Source organism: Saimiri boliviensis, chromosome 11 (genome assembly GCF_048565385.1).
Source record: "Saimiri boliviensis isolate mSaiBol1 chromosome 11, mSaiBol1.pri, whole genome shotgun sequence".
Classification (NCBI taxonomy): Eukaryota; Metazoa; Chordata; class Mammalia; order Primates; family Cebidae; genus Saimiri; species Saimiri boliviensis.
In genome coordinates, this window is record NC_133459.1 from 63,616,787 (window position 1) to 63,633,799 (window position 17,013).

The window sequence follows — 17,013 nt, forward strand, 5'->3', positions numbered from 1 at the left end:
TGGCCTTGTAGTCCCCAGAAAATTTAGCAAACCTTTATATCAGAGTTTAATGATTATATTATTATGATACGTCAATCATGTGTTCCATGATTGATTTAAGTAATAAGGGTTTTAGTATTCTAAAGCTTTTCAGTAGTTTCCTTTTGAAAATTAAATATTCGGCCGGGTGCGGTGGCTCACGCCTATAATTCCAGCACTTTGGGAGGCCTAGGCGGGTGGATCATGAGGTCAAGAGATCAAGACCATCCTGGTCAATATGGTGAAACCCCGTCTCTACTAAAAATACAAAAAATTAGCTGGGCATGGTGGCGCATGCCTGTAATCCCAGCTACTCGGGAGGCTGAGGCAGGAGAATTGCCTGAACCCAGGAGGCGGAGGTTGCGGTGAGCCGAGATCGCGCCATTGCACTCCAGCCTGGGTAACAAGAGCGAAACTCCTCCTCAAAAAAGAAAAAAAAAAAAGAAAATTAAATATTGAGGCACATTTGGGATGGCTCCTATAATGCTTTTCTTTGATATGTTTTGAAGGGGAGAAAAAGGTGGCATCATGACAAGCATACCAGAATGGCGAAAGCTATGACCTTATTTAGGTACGCCCAGTGAGGGTGTTGATAGGTGTGAAAGGGGCTGTTTTAGCCCTTAGTGTGATATATGACATAGACCCATGAGATGATGCTTGTTTTATATCTAGGATCTTCTGCGCTAATATGTGAAAGAGAAACCAAAAATGCCTTTGTATGTTGGACTTCGTTTTTCAGGAGCCGAGGAGTGCTCCATCAATTTTCTGGGACGGAGACGAACAAAATCTGGCCCTACGTTTACACACTTTTCTCGAACAAGATCACACCTATTCAGTCCAAAGAAGCATATTGACCCTGCCCAGTGGAAGAACCAGGAAGATGTGGTCATTCATTCGTGCGTGTAGTATTGGTGCTGTGTCCAAATTAGAAGCTAGCTGAGGTAGCTTGCAGCATCTTTTCTAGTTGCAGTGGTGAACTGATAGGAACACAGTTGAGTAGAAAGTGTTCACGAAGAGGCCCTCCTCTGCCTTTCAAAAAGAAGGTCACCTACACATGTTTAAGGTGTCTCTGCACGTGTCTCAAGCCCTTCACAAGAAAGCAAGTACAGTGTGGATTTCAAATGGGATGTAACTTCAGCTCCAGCTGATTATTGACAGCTGTGTTGTTGCTGTGGTATCCTTTTTTACACGTGTTGGTGATGGTCTCTGGTTCTCCCCAACCCCTCAAAGGCTGTTGAACCACAGCACCAAAAAGCCTGAGAATGAACACGAAGGGCTCGAGCCCAGGCTTTGTCCTATGATGTGTGGTGTGTGCCCTCCTGGTGACAGTGAAATTGAAGCTGCTTACTCACAGTGGTGGTTTCTCTGGTGTTGAGTGACTGTGTCCACAGTTCATTTTTTCCCAGTAGGAATAACTGTTTTCTGCATCCATACTCCATAGAGGCACTCCTTTTCAGACATCCTGAGATGAAAGAATTTAGCTTCTGTTCTTTTGTTTGACTTTTTTTTTTTAACATCTGTTTTCACTCTTAGGCTATTAAACGAAACAGATTGTTACTGCTCTTTTCCCTCTCAGATTCTTCTAAGAACTGAGAGCGATGGGGCTGTATTGAATCTCTATACACCGGGAACTGAGCTGTGAAGAGGATCTTATTAAACTGCTGGTCTGACTTTCATGGATTAACACTGTTCCTTTCTTTTATTGTGGGGAAAAAAAACACAAAAACTGAAAGTTTTGGGAACCCCCTAAAGTTTTCTGGGAATCTGCAAATAGCATGGGAAATATAAGTATTTAGCTACATAAATGTTATAAGGTCATATCTTATGTATCGAAGTAAAAAGATCATTTGGAATTACTGGACTAACTGAATAGTTAAGGTTTCTATTCAGGACAATAAAATGTATTTTGAAAGTGCTGCTAACTATTGATGCTGACAGTGTTTCACTCCTGTGAGTGACCCAAGCATACTATAAATAGGTGAAAGGAATGGAGCCTGTGGGAGCCTGTGGGGTTGAGCAGAATGTTGTGCTGGCTGCTCCTGGACTGAATATAACAGCTTTACAATTAAAGGAAAACAAAATCTTTTTTTTTTTTTTTTTTTTTCTTGTTCCAAAGATTCATCCTATGGAGTGGCCATAAAGTCTAGAATTAGATAAGAATATTTTGTCATTCATTATAACATAATGTCAATAAACCATTTGTTAAAGGATTTGCCTTGTTTCCAGACTTGGTGGCCACCTTGAATAATTTTTGCTGTCCTCTGGGAAGGATGATGAAATTTATTCCTGCTGCCTTAAAAATATGTATCCCCTCTTCATGCATCATGACTGTCCCCAGCGAGTGTCCTTTACTATTCCTGGAAGTGACTTCTGTAACTTTTCATACTGGTGAGAAGAAAAGAAGCCTATTTTAGCACTTTGATGGTGTCGAAACACATTACTTACTTTCTGAAGATGCTCCAGTGAATCCCCTGTCAATTCACTGCCATATGTAATCTGTATGATAATCCATCTTCTAGGTACTGGCCAAACTCTTGCCAGCTCCTCTCCCATTGTCACTTCGTGTGAATATTTTTTGGCTACCTTAGTGGAAATATAGACCAGTCTCCTCCCCATCCTCTCAAACATAATGACATTGTTTACTTTTTAGGTTTATGTAGTAAAGATGCCCAGTCAGGTCTATGAATCGTCAGTGCGTTCTATTGACTCTTGAGCACTTTAGAATTTAGAGTTGTAATTGAATGCTAGTTTGTGGAGATGGGGTGCATATCAGATATGGAGGTAAAAGCTCAGGTTTTCTGGGGAACCAGGAATAGAGAAAAATAAGTTTGACATGAGGAAAACTGCACGATTTAGAGTAAGTCTGCCATAGAGAAAATTTCCACAAACTGGGAAATGTAGAGAGTTATTCTATAGAATAATCAAAAGAGGAAAGTCTGTGCTTTTTTGGAAACAGAAGTCTTCCAAATTCTTTCTTCACTTCCCATGTTTAGGTGACCCTCCAGTGTGATCATTGCCTTTGGAGTTTGGGAGAGGTATGGGAAATGGCTGATCTGTTTCCGTACTTCACTCCACCCATCCTTCCCTCCCGCTTCTCCTCCAGCTAAATGGACAATTCTAGCCAACATCGAGTCACTCAGTAAGTCTCAACAGTGAGTGTGTTTGCTGAGATTGTCCAGCAGTTGAGCAGTTTGATCTCACCTCCCTCGCTAGGCAAGACCAAAAAAAGACAAATATCTTTCCCATGATCTTTGAAACATAATGCTTATTTCATGGTCAATGGCCTTTAAAAAAAATTTATTTCTGGTTTTCTTCAACAAACTCACTAGTTTTCTCTTACATGATTTTGTAAAACTTAAGGTTATCTTGAAAATGTTTTGCCAAAAGTAAAATTAAAGGAATATCTTTCCTTGTTTTTTTTTTTTTTTTTTTTTTCCTACTGCCACACATGACCATTCCTTCACCATTAAGCAAGGCGAGTGGTTGAAATGGTTTCTGAGGTGCCAACCTGACTTTGCATTCTGTCATTTTACCCAGCTCTTAATTCAGTTTGCTTCCATTATCCTAACAGGCTTTTTACTTAGAACTTGGAAATGCTGCTGTGTTTAATACCCTCCAACACTAATGCAGACTTAAGATAGGTACTGTTTATTGAACACCTACTGAGTAAAATGTGCGGTTTTAAGACCTTTATAAACATCTCATTTAATCTTTCCAGCATCCTATGAAACAGTCATGATTTCATGTTGATAAACAAGACAGGTCCCAGGGATGTGAAGCATCTTGCCCGGGCTTCTGCAGCTGATGACCAGTGTAGCCAGGATTCCAGTCCAGGTTTTCCTGACTCCGAAGACTGAACTTGTTCCTGGATGTTATTAATAGCTACTTGTGTCCAAGCAACCAAGGGCCTTGAGTCTGCTCGGTTCTGCTTGTGGCCTCACATCAAGAATAACATAGCTAGTCTAGGTATGGTAGCCATGCCTGTAGTCCCAGTGCTTTGGGAGGCCATGATGGGAAGATTGTCAGAAGTTCAAGACCAGCCTGAGCAATATCACAAGACTCCATCTTTACAGAAAAATTAAAAATTAGCCAGGCCTGGTGGTGTACACTTGTGGTCCTAGTTACTCAGGAGACTGAGGCAGGAGGATTGCTTGATCCTAGGAGTTCGAGGCTGCAGTGAGCTATGATTGCACCTCTGCACCCCAGCCTAGGCGACACAGTGAGACCCTGCTCTCTTTAAAAAAGAAAATAACAGAGCTGGAGCTCACCAAAGTGATGTTCACCTTTTTGTGATTTTCCTTTTTTTCTTCTTTTGCTTAAGCAAAGAAAGCTGCTAGAGGGGAGTCTTAGTCTTCCTACATAAGACCTCCTTTATGAATAGAATAAAAGGCTGTCAGAGTAGGCTGGGCTCGGGTCCAGGCTAATCTGTGAAGGAAGCAAGCTCCTGTTCCTTATCTACACTTCGGACGTCCACTGGGTCATGCCCCTGAAGTGGTCTTTACCCTTGAGCCATCCCCAGCCATGGTGCCCACACATAGGCTTTCGAGCTCCTTGGAGCTATCCAGAACCCTGCTTACCGTTCTTTCCTGGGATCAGAACAAATCACCCCCTTACTTCTACTCCAAACAAGGTCTTGATGATAAATGAATCCTCAAAGTGCTGGTAGGTAAACAAACGATGGAGCATCGAACACAGGTTAACTCCTGACTTTTGTGCGATTGTTTCTCGATTCCATTACACATTAACATGACTCTGAATGCCAAATCCAAATCTTTGCCCATCGTCTACTTGTCGTGCAACAGTTGAGGCAGTAACCAGGGGAGATTAACTTCCTGTCTTGTCCATCCCCAGGGATTACTCCCCTGCTGCCCTCTAGCAGCCAAGCTCAGATGAGCTCTGTTGTTACCCTAGGTGTGCCTGTCTCTGGTAGGGAAGGAGAAAGTTAAGAATAGCCATTAATGAAGAAGGATTCTTGGAGAGAGGTGCTGCTGTGGTTTTTCCTGCTGCTTAAGATGTTGAGACAGGATAACTTAGAAAGATGCCTGCACAAACCCATAAACGGTGCTTTTATACAATTTAGTTCACCAGTACCCGAGTTCAGCATTTGACATTAGCTTTTTGTCTAATGAGTTTAAGCCTGCTGGAGGTCTTTGCTCAAATAACAAATACCGCCTACTTCCAAATGTGTTCAGGTAGAGGCAGTAGGTAGTTTGTTTACTCCATGTTAGGTACATTACATGCATTGGCTAATCAAATCCTTATCAGTTACCTATGTAATAATCTCAATTGCCTCCTAGTTTTATAAGTGGAAATAATCCTGTTTATTTAAACATGTTTTCATGTACCTATAGGGATTAGGAAATTCAAAGAGCCTTTTTTCTACCTTTCCCTAGTTTGAGCTCCCTGTTCTCATTAACAGATAAAACAACATATTTACTTCAGCCTGGAATCTTTTATTTTTGGTGCTTCAGTGCAGAGACAGGAAACAGGCCCTTAGTCACACTGGTAGTTGCCCACTGTACCTACAGAGGGCATATCTCATCTGTGTTCTGCTGGGTTATAGGACTTCACCTGAGAATTCTGTTGATTACCGTTCACTTAGTTTCTTTACTTTCTACAGTTGATTTTGCTAGAGAGGCAGTTCGTAAGGTGAGGTCCTGTTCATAGTATGACTTGCTTTCTCACTGTCCCCTTCCATTTTTAGTAACTCTGGTCTATTTGATGTCTTAAACAAAAGAACCTGGTAATGGAGACTTTTAATATGGTAATGTGGTCTGGTAATAAGTTACTCCTTTCCAGATGTAAGTGACCCAGTCTGGTTTCCGGATAAGAAGTGTGCAAGCCTCAGATGTTGAGAAGCTGTATTTCAACTATGAAAAAAATCTGCTTCCTGAGTCTGTTGAAATATAATTGTTCATACTTGCCATCCCTTATCTTTCTTGTAACAATTTGCACAGTTCTTGCCAGAATAAATGCCATTATCTGTATGCTTCAGGGAATTCCCCAATTTGATCAGTGAGGTGGGTGTGTATGTGTGACTCAGTAAAACACTTATAAAGGGTGAAAGCTCTTGTATGGCATAGATGTGAATTCCTTCCTCTGGAAATAATTAGGTTATTCCCGGAAACGCAATGTCATTCTTTAAATAAAAGCTTTCCTGTTTAAAGCTTTTCAAAGGAGCAGACCACCTTGAAGATTCCCCTTAGGGTTGATATGTGTCTAATTCATTTTATAAAATTATTCTTGTCTTCATTTTAAAGCTTTGGCTGTATAGTCAGAAATGTTCTAAATAACAAACTATTTTGTATTTAATTTAGAGAAGAGTAAAGGGAAGAAAAATGAAAACTCCGTTTTTATGTAAGCTCCAAGGATATTAGGGCTTAGAGGGCTTTTCTAGTTTTATGAGAATTTGTACTACTGATTTTTATATATTCTTGTTTTTGAGATGAGCAGATCTCTGGGGAAATTGTTGAGTTACAATGGCATTTCACTGTGATCCCTCTCAAGCTCAGATCAGTTCTGTAACCCAGTGATGACCTGTCTCTTTGGTTTACTGTCCTGTGAAATGTCTGCTCAAGTTTCCCAGAAGTCGTGTGTTTATGATGAGTCAGAGTGCTTTTCCTTGGTGGGACAGTTGTTGGCCCTCTTAATTTTGGTGTATGTGCTTCAAAGTATCTAAATCTCCAGTCTGATCTGTATATGCTATCCTAACTGTTAATTTTATTATTGATTATTTTGATTACCTTGCTTGAAGGTTCATACTTCTCAATTGGATAGAAATAAAGATTTTTTTCTGCTTATAACTCGTGAATTCATTTAATGTTTGTATAGCTTTTTATACTTTCATTTCATTTCACAAATACTTTCATTTATGCCATCTGCAACCACTACATTACCAACAGTGTCTCCAATTTGCAGATAAGAAAAATAACCTGGTGTTACCTGGATAAGGTGACAGTTGATGGCAAAGCAAGAACCTGAACCAAGAATTATCATCCTCACTCCTGTTTTCTGTTCTGCTACACCATGTTGCCTTATTCATATACCCTTACTTTATTTGTCCAGCACTTTGTTTATAATTTTAACGTACATTCTTTGTTTTTTGCCCCTAACCACCAGACAACCAGGGATCTATTTCTTTTCTTCTTGAAACAGTTAGATGACGTGAGCAGATTCTCTCCCTGTTTTACACATTAGGAAAGTAGATCAGATTATATGACTCTAAGGTTGTAGCATCTGGGATTACTCAGCAGAAGCAGAAACTGTAGCACGTTTGTCACATGGGAGCTAGGATCACCAAGAAAGTAGAGCTGCTGCAGGAGAAGCTCCTGAGCTGTGAGGGATGGGGAAAAATACCCTGGCTTTTCTCAGCCTCACACTCTTCTGTCCCTGGGGCGGCTTCCCTTAGCTGAACCCATGCAGAAACCAGCTGACATAGGAGCCTGAGAAATATGTTCTAAAGGCTTGTCCATGCTGCTGAAAAGGCAGAGGAAAGGGTAACTGAATAGGATGGCAATGTGGTAGACTGTATTAAATTTAATGACGTTCAGTCCCCCTGTTTTTTTATTTTTATTTTATTTTATTTTTTGAGACAGTCTCACTCTGTCACACAGGCTGAAGTGCAGTGGCATGATCTTGGCTCACTGTAACCTCCACCTCCTGGGTTCAAGCAATTCTCCTGCCTCTGCCTCCTAAGTAGCTGGGGTTACAGGTGACCACCACCACGCCCGGCTAGTTTTTGTAGTTTTAATAGATGAGGTTTTGCTATGTTGGCCAGGCTGGTCTTGAGCTCCTGACCTGAGGTGATCCCCCTGCCTTGGCTTCCCAAAGTATTGGGATTGCAGATGTGAGCCATCGCAGCTGCCTCCCCCTGCCCATTTTGTTTTTGGGTTTTTGGTTTGTTGTTTTTTTTTTTTTTTTTTGAGACGGAGTTTCGCTCTTGTTACCCAGGCTGGAGTGCAATGGCGCGATCTCGGCTCACCGCAACCTCCGCCTCCTGGGCTCAGGCAATTCTCCTGCCTCAGCCTCCTAAGTAGCTGGGATTACAGGCACGCGCCACCACGCCCAGCTAGTTTTTTTGTATTTTTAGTAGAGACGGGGTTTCACATGTTGACCAGGATGGTCTCGATCTCTTGACCTCATGATCCACCCGCCTCGGCCTCCCAAAGTGCTGGGATTACAGGCTTGAGCCACCGTGCCCGGCCTGTTTTTTTTTTTTTTTAAGACAGGGTTTTGTTTTGTCACCCAGGCTGGAGTGCAGCCTCAGCCTCCTGGGTTCATGTGATCTTGGGCCTCAGCCTCCTTAGTAGCTGAGACTATAGGTACATGCTACAATGGGCTAATTTTTTTTTTCTTGTCTTTTTGTAGAGACAGGGTCTCACTGTGTTACCCAGGCTGGGCTTAAACTCCTGGGCCCAAGCAGTCCTTCCATCTTAACCTCCCAAAGTGCTGGGATTACAGGATTAAGTCATTGTGCCTAGCCACTTTTCCTTCTTTTGGGAGGATATGACACCTTGGTCCCATTGGCTTCACGTTTGGACATAGGGTTTGCTTTGACCAATGAAATGTGGGCAGCAATGATGTGTGCCACTTCTGAGCAGAAGTTTTAGGAGCAGCTGGGCGCGGTGGCTCAAGCCTGTAATCCCAGCACTTTGGGAGGCTGAGGCAGGTGGATCACGAGGTCAAGAGATCAAGACCATCCTGGTCAACATGGTGAAACCCCATCTCTACTAACAATACAAAAAATTAGCTGGGCATGGTGGCGCGTGCCTGTAGTCCCAGCTACTCAGGAGGCTGAGGCAGGAGAATTGCCTGAACCCAGGAGGCGGAGGTTGCGGTGAGCCGAGATCGCGCCATTGCACTCCAGCCTGGGTAACAAGAGTGAAACTCCGCCTCAACAACAACAAAAAAAAGTTTTAGGATCTAGGGCATGGACACCGTTCTTTTTCCCTTTGCAGTGAGAGCAGCAACCTCACCGAGCTCTTTCAATCTGAATCCTAAAGTGAAGACTTGGACCAGAGATGCAGCCAATTCATCGTAGTTGAGTAGTGCACATTAAAAATAAACTGTTGCTTTATAAGCCACTGAGATTTGGATAGAGTTTATTTTCTAGTCATCCTAGCTGACTGATAAAACTGGGCCTAAGACGAATATGTCTTGTCATCCAGTTATAACTTTGATTATTCCATTATGCATTGTTAGACTCTCGGGATACAAAGGTGAATCAGACCCAGTTTTTGCCTGAGACTTCTTCACAATGTACTGGAGGAGATGGACATATGATCAGATTACCCCATACATAACTGCTGAAGTTAATCACCGCACTGTGAAGGAAAAAACAGAGGTAGCAACTCTCTGGGCTGGCCAAGCAGAGCCCATGGAAGGGCTTGTATTTGAACTGAGCGATGCTTGCAAACGAGAACCCAAGCAGAGGAAATGGTAGGCACAAGAAAGTGAGCATGTGTGGCAGGTGGAGGCCACAGCAGTGTGAGGCAGGACTGAGGAGATAAAATAATGATATGATTGAATTTTCTTTCTTTCTTTGTGGCAGTCTAGCTCTGTCAGCCTGGAGTGCAGTGGCGCAATCTCGGCTTACTGCAACTTTGCCTCCCAGGTTCAAGTGATTCTCCTGCCTCAGCCTCCAGGTAGCTGGGATCACAGGTGCCTGCCACCACTCCTAGCTAATTTTGCATTTTTAGTAGAGATGGGGTTTCACCATATTGGCCAGGCTGGTCTTGAACTCCTGAATTCAGGTGATCCACCTGCCTTGGCCTCCCTTAGTTCTGGGATTATAGGCGAGAGCCAGCGCATCTGGCCAATAAGATTGAATTCTATTGGGAAGGTCTTCACTTGGTTGGTGGTAGGCAGTATAGACTATTTGCCAGAAAATGACACCATCAGATTTGCATGATAACGTTGTAACTGTACCCTGGTCTGAACTAAGGTGTGGTGGCAAAAAAGGATGGTTAGATAATAACAAAAGAGAAAAAACTTAAATTACTCTAGGAAACAAAAATGAGTGACATAGTGGTGCGTGTGAGGCAGTGAGGAGTGGCAGGCCGTGAGGACTGGAGGGCACGTCCTATCAAAGGGAAGCCACTGTTCAGTTCCGGACAGTTGTTAACCATCTTAGGAATGGTGACTCAATGCTGCCACACTTATTTAATTTGTCAAAAGAAGCCAAACATTTGTGTTTCATGTGAAATCTTATTTTCAAATATTTGCAATTTTAATTTTAACAAATTAGAAGAGGGCTTCCCAGCCTTAACAACAACTAAATGCAGAGTTATGGAGAATTCTGTTTTATCAGACAGCATTACCCATTTAAATCACTTGCGTTTCTCCCCCACTCATATTTCAACTGGTGTGATGTTTTCCCATATTAATTTCAGCCAGTGAATATGTGCATATATGGTGATTCTCTCTCTCTCTCTCTCTGTGTGTGTGTGTGTGTGTGTGTGTGTGTGTGTGTGTACATAAACACATATTGATTGAAGATAATGGTTACAATTTACTGAGGGTTTACTCTGGTGCCAGGCCATAGGCCAAGCATTCATTGTACGCCGGTTACACTGATGAACTGAGTCTCAGAGAAATGTTATTTGCTCAAGGCTCACTCAGTAAGTGGTATAGAATGATAATTTCAGTATGCTTGTGAGGTCAGCTATTCTTCCTCATTCTGACTCCCATTACCCAAACACCAAGGGACCACAATTAAGGAAACTTTTGCCTTGCTCAGGACCATAAAGAGTTGGAGCCAGGGAACCCTACTGTTTGAAAGTGACCAGGAGCCGAGCAGTGCTGAGTCTGTCCTGTTGCCAGTTTTTCTCCTGCCATGATCCTGCTGTCAGTCCCTTTAACAAGCCTAGAAAGCCTCCCATGAAGAAATTATACTCATATCCCATTGGTAGTTGACACTCTGCATCCCTGCCAATCTAGGGTCATATAACCTGAGAGAGGGATGCCATTTCCTGACAAGGAGGAATCAAATACAAAAATGAATAGTCCATAACCAGACCAGTCAGGACAGACCAGCCCCTCTACAAAGTAGTGGTTCACATACAGTGACCCCTCCAGATCCACTGACTGTGTCAACCATCCTGTGGACACTGATCATCTCAGACAAGCTACTCTGCACACATTGAACACCATGACATCCTGACTATTCTGGATACATTGATCATATACACCCACCACAATATGAAAGCCTTCTATTAGTCCAACAGGGTCAGGGAGAAAGGAGCCAGGCTAAAATTGCTTAGAGACCTGGATGTACCATCTTTTATATTTTATTTTTATTAAAAAACTTTGGTATGTCTCCTCAGTATGAAGCTAATTTAAAAGAGGTGAATTATTTAGGATACACATGAAAGTCTTACTTAAAAATTTACAGATATTGCATTTATAAGTTAAGGCTAGTTAGTGAGGACTCTTTGAAGATAATGACAGATGCCTAGATCTGAATCTTTCCACACATCTTCTAAAAACCATACAGGCTGGGCACAGTGGCTCACACCTGTAATCCCAGTACTTTGGGAGGCCGAGACAGGAGAATCACTTGTGTCCAGTAGTTCAAGGCTGCAGTGAGCCAAGATCATGCTACTGTACTCTAGTCTGGGCAGCAGAGCAAGATCCTGTTATTCATAAATAAATACATACATACATACACACACACATACATACAGCTCAACAAAGCAAATAAAATTACAACTCATATCTACTACATACCAGGAAATTTAATACTACAAACTCCTATTTTATTTAATGCAGAGAGAGAGAGAGAGAGAGAGAGAGAGAGAGAGAGAGAGAGAGAGAGAGAGAGAGAGAGAGAGAAAAGAAAAAAGATGTTTTCATTAAGGACATTGCATTTTACTGTACCAACTGAAGAGGGCACTCTTGAGCTAAGAAACCTAGTAAACTACTAAAATCCTTCAATCCCATTTGTAGAAATATCTGGTCCTAGAAAATCTAACAGTCTTGAAAATGAACAAAAAATCCAGCAGTCTTGAAAATAAACATCCAAAATTATCTTTTAAAGAAAAAAATGAGAATCAAAATTCTTCAGCTGATGAAAATATTCAAGATGAAAATATGCAGAGAAAACTGCGGAACAACACTTCAACATAAATCAAATAGTATCAGACAAGCAGTGACGTAAAAACCACACAAAACAGAAACTCACAAATGCAGAACAGAAGTGGGCACAAAACAAAAATTTGTGAAACAAGAGTTGACTGAGCATAGAAAAGAAAATGAAGGAACACACTAATCCTAAAAATTAGGGTTAAAGGTATGCAAGAGTGTAAAAATTCAAAAATGTATACAAAGGACACATGGAAAAGCAGAACGAAAATTTCCAAGAGAATTGAAACAAAACGAAAAAAGTGAAGAGCCCCAAAAGAAAAGAATAGCTGTAGAAGACAAAGAAGATCTAACATACCTATAATTGAATTTTCTAAAGAAGAAAAACAAAACTGAATTGAGACTAACATTCAAAGCTATAATCCAGCAAAACTTACCAAAAGATAAACTGAAAAATCCTGCATCTATTAACTGAAAGGATCCACTGGGTGAAAATTAACCCAGAGTGGTCAAGTGTAAGATATTTTCTTGTATGCCCAGGAAAATATCTCTAAACCTCCAGGCAAAAAGACCACGTGATCAAACACACAAATCAAAACAACAATGGAACAATGGTTTCAAGGACAAAAAGTGTGAACCACAGATTTTTATGTCCAGTTAAGCTGATCTTTAGTTATCAAGGTTATTGATTGATAGTTTTAAAATGCAAATTTAAGTTATATTTTCTTCTCTCTTTCCTTTCTTCCTTTCCTTTCTTTTCTTCCTTTCCTTCCTTCCTTTCTTTTCTTTTATTGTGTTCCAGGCTGGAGTGCAGTGGCGTGATCATAGCTCGCTACAGCTTCAAATTCCTGGGCTCAAGTGATCCCCCTGCCTCAGCCTCCAGAGAAACAGGGACTATAGCTGTGTGCCACCACACTTGGCTAATTTTTTATTTTTTATTTGCTGTAGAGATAGGATCTCACTATGTTGCCCAGGCTGGTCTTAAACTCCTGGTCTCAAGCAATTCTTCCACCTTGGTGTCTCAAAGTGTTGGGATTACAGGAGTGAGCTACCATGCCTGTATATTTTAATTAATAATCCTTTTAAGAACTTTTTTTTTTTTGCCGGGTGCTGTGGCTCAAACCTGTAATCCCAGCACTTTGGGAGGCTGAGGCGGGTGGATCACGAGGTCAGGAGATCGAGACCATCCTGGTCAACACGGTGAAACCCCGTCTCTACTAAAAATACAAAAAATTAGGTGGGCATGGTGGCGCGTGCCTGTAATCCCAGCTACTCAGGAGGCTGAGGCAGGAGAATTGCCTGAACCCAGGAGGCGGAGGTTGCGGTGAGCCGAGATCGCGCCATTGCACTCCAGCCTGGGTAACAAGAACGAAACTCCGTCTCAAAAAAAAAAAAAAAAAAAAAAAAAAAAGAGATTGAGACCACCCTGGTCTCAATATGGTGAAACCCCATCTCTACTAAAAATACAAAAAATTAGCTGGGCATGGTGGCGTGTGCCTGTAATCCCAGCTACTCAGGAGGCTGAGGCAAGGGTTTGTTTAACTGAATAAAGGTTTTGTGAGACTAGTCTTGGGCTGTAGCAAATCTGGTGTACTTTGTGCTATGAGTTTGTCTTTCTGTGTAGTTCTGTAATGGAGAAGCATACTATGAAATAGAACATGAACTTGGGACTCCTATAAGCCTGCTGTTCAAACCAGTTTGGCAGACTGGTCAGGTACAAACTTTGCTGCAGTTCCCTGAAACCAATACTGGATGAGGTTTCCCTCTCATCTTGTTTTACATCCTTGGATGCTTGACTTTGTAAACTTATGGTAGTACTTTCTCTTGGTCTTCACCATCCAGAGGACAGGAATCTTGTGGTTCATGTCATAATTAGCTTTAAAAATTATCTCAAGCAGTGAGAAGCCCTTGCAAGCTTGAAATTGGCTGTTCTAGGTTCCTTCTGGGAAGGGTAATAAAGGCTGCCCGGTGTTGTAACTCAGAAGGTAAGGCTTTGTCTTTTCACAGTGGTAGCCTGGGGTTACATTCTTGGCCTGGGGAATGAGTACCTTCTGATTTTTTTTTTTTTTTTTTTTTTTTTGTAGGTAGAGGTCTTGATATGTTGCCCAGGCTGGTCTCAAACTCCTGGGATCAAGTGAGCCTCCTTCCTAGGTCTCCCAAAGTATTGGCACTACAGGTGTGAACCACTGCATCCAGCCTTTTTCATTTTCTAAACCACAGAAATGATATGTATGAAAATACGTTTGGGAAGCTGGGCGCGGTGGCACACACCTGTAATCCCAGAACTTTGGGAGGCCGAGGCGGGTGGATCACGAGGTCAAGAGATCGAGGCCATCCTGGTCAACATAGTGAAACCTCGTCGCTACTAAAAATACAAAAAAATAGCTGGGCATGGTGGTGCGTGCCTGTAATCCCAGCTACTCGGGAGGCTGAGGCAGGAGAATTGCCTGAACCCAGGAGGCGGAGGTTGCGGTGAGCCGAGATTGCGCCATTGCACTCCAGCCTGGGTAACAAGAGCGAAACTCCGTCTCAAAAAAAAAAAAAAAAAGAAAGAAAGAAAGAAAAAGAAAATAGGTTTGGAAGGGGGATAAATTAGTCATTGTGCCGTGGCCCAAGTCTAGTCATTGTTAATAGTTTAGTATTATCCTTCCAGTTTCTGTCTGTGCACATATTTCTGTTACATATAGTTATAATAATCTTTCTTTCTTTCTTTATCTCTTTCTCTCTCCTCTCTCTCTCTCTCTCTCTCTCTCTCTTTCTTGATAAGAGTTTCACTCTTGTTGCCCAGGCTAGAGTGAAATGGCATGATCTTGGCTCACAGCAACCTCTGCCTCCCAGGTTCAAGTGATTCTCCTGCCTCAGCCTCCTGAGTAGCTGAAATTCTGCCGCCATGCACAGCGAATTTTTTTGTAATTTTAGTAGAGATAGGGTTTCACCATGTTGGCCAGGCAGGTCTTGAACTCCTGACCTCAGGTGATCGGCCCACCTCTGCCTTCCAAAGTACTGGGATTATAGGCGTGAGCCACTGCGCCCAGACAATAATAATATTTCTTGTAGACTTACAGCCTCTTTCTATGTTGGCATTATAGGATAAAAACGTCACTACATTAACATATTCTATTGCTGAATAATGTTTTTAATTGTTTCAAAATTGCCCATCATGTGGACATATCAATTACTCTGTTTTTTTTTTTTTTTTTTTTTTTTGAGATAGAGTCTTGCTCTGTCACCCAGGCTGGTGTGCAGTGGCATGATCTTGGCTCACTCTTACTGCAACCTCCGCCTCCTGAGTTCAAGTGATTCTCCTCCCTCAGGATCCTGAGTAGCTAGGACTACAGGCATGCAGCACTACGTCTAGCTAATTTTTGTAATTTTAGTGGAGACAGGGTTTCACACTGTTGTCCAGGCTGGTCTCGAACTCCTGATCTCAAGTGATCCGCTCTCCTTGGCGATCAGTACTTGGATGGGAGACTGCCTGGGAATACCGGGTGCTGTAGGCTTGTTTAAAAAAAAGAAAAAAAGAAAAGAAAATTGAAAAAAATAGTAAATTTAGGCCAGGTGCTGTGGTTCATGCCTGTAATCCCAGCACTTTGGGAGGCCGAGGTGGGTGGATCACAAGGTCAGGAGTTCAAGACACCAGCCTGGCCACAATGGTGAAACCTCATCTCTACTAAAAACACACAAAAAATTAGCTGGGTGCAGTGGCAGGCCTCTGTAATCTCAGCATCTTGGGAGGCCAAGGCAGGAGGATAGCTTGAACCTAGGAGGTGGAGGTTGCAATGAGCAGGGATTTTGCCACTGCATTTTCGCCTGGGTGATAGAGCAAGACTCTGTCTCAATGAATAAATGAATAAATAAATAAATTTGAAGTGGAGACTACCCTTAATTGTTTTCTGCACTAATGACGGTCCTATAGTCGTTGCCATTGGGGCAACTGAAACGTGAAACAACGCTATTGGTTTCAGTGGATCCAGAGGCATTTGGGTTAGGTTATATAGTTTAGCTTATATTCTGGAATAAAAGTTTATATTAGGTTATACAGTGTAGCTTATATCCTAGAACTTTCTGTAAGGGAGGATGAGCAACAGGGTTGCTCAAGCATAATAAAAGAAAGATATTTGGCCGGGCGCGGTGGCTCAAGCCTGTAATCCAGCACTTTGGGAGGCCAAGGCGGGTGGATCACGAGATCAAGAGATCGAGACCATCCTGGTCAACAAGGTGAAACCCCGTCTCTACTAAAAATACAAAAAATTAGCTGGGCATGGTTGTACGTGCCTGTAATCCCAGCTACTTGGGAGGCTGAGGCAGGAGAATTGCCTGAACCCAGGAGGCGGAGGTTGCGGTGAGCCGAGATCGCGCCATTGCACTCCAGCCTGGGTAACAAGAGCAAAACTCCGTCTCAAGAAAAAAAAAAAAAAGACATTTAAATCATGAAGTTTGAAGGATGTGGCCTTCTTCAACCACCAAGACCTTCTCATTTCTCTCTCTTAAGCCACACACATACATATACCACACGTTTATTTATTCATTGCAAAACAAAAACAAAAAATTGCCATTTTGTCAGGTATGGTGGCTCACACCTGTAATCCTAGCACTTTGGGAGGCTGAGGTGGGAGGGTTGTTTGAGCCTGGGAATTCAAACCAGCCTGGGCAGTAGAGTGAGACCCTGTCTCTACAGAAAATAAAACAATTAGCTGGGTGTGGTGGTGGTGTGTGCCTATAGTCCCAGCTACTCTGGAATGCTGAGGTGGGAGGAATGTTTGAGCCTGAGAGGGTGAGGCTACAGTGAGCTGAGATCACATCACTGTACCCCAGCCTTGGTGACAGAGTGAAACCCTGTCTCAAGGAAAAACAAAAGCAAAAACAAAAACAAAAAAAAAGTGCCATCCTTTGTGTCTGTCGCTGTCTCTCTAA

General features: G+C 42.3%; 1 protein-coding gene across 5 annotated transcripts in view; it reads left to right on the forward strand.

Moving 5' to 3' along the window:
- The window catches only part of AK4 (adenylate kinase 4), an 81,155-nt gene extending 79,225 nt beyond the window's left edge, over positions 1 to 1,930 (forward strand). For all 5 annotated transcript variants that reach the window (XM_003921469.4, XM_039473619.2, XM_074380961.1 and 2 more), the window contains one exon: positions 758 to 1,930. In XM_003921469.4, the coding sequence (XP_003921518.1) occupies positions 758 to 872 (115 nt within the window). In that variant the 3' untranslated portion in view covers positions 873 to 1,930. The remainder of the gene's footprint in view (positions 1 to 757) is intronic.
- Positions 1,931 to 17,013: the final 15,083 nt, after the last annotated feature.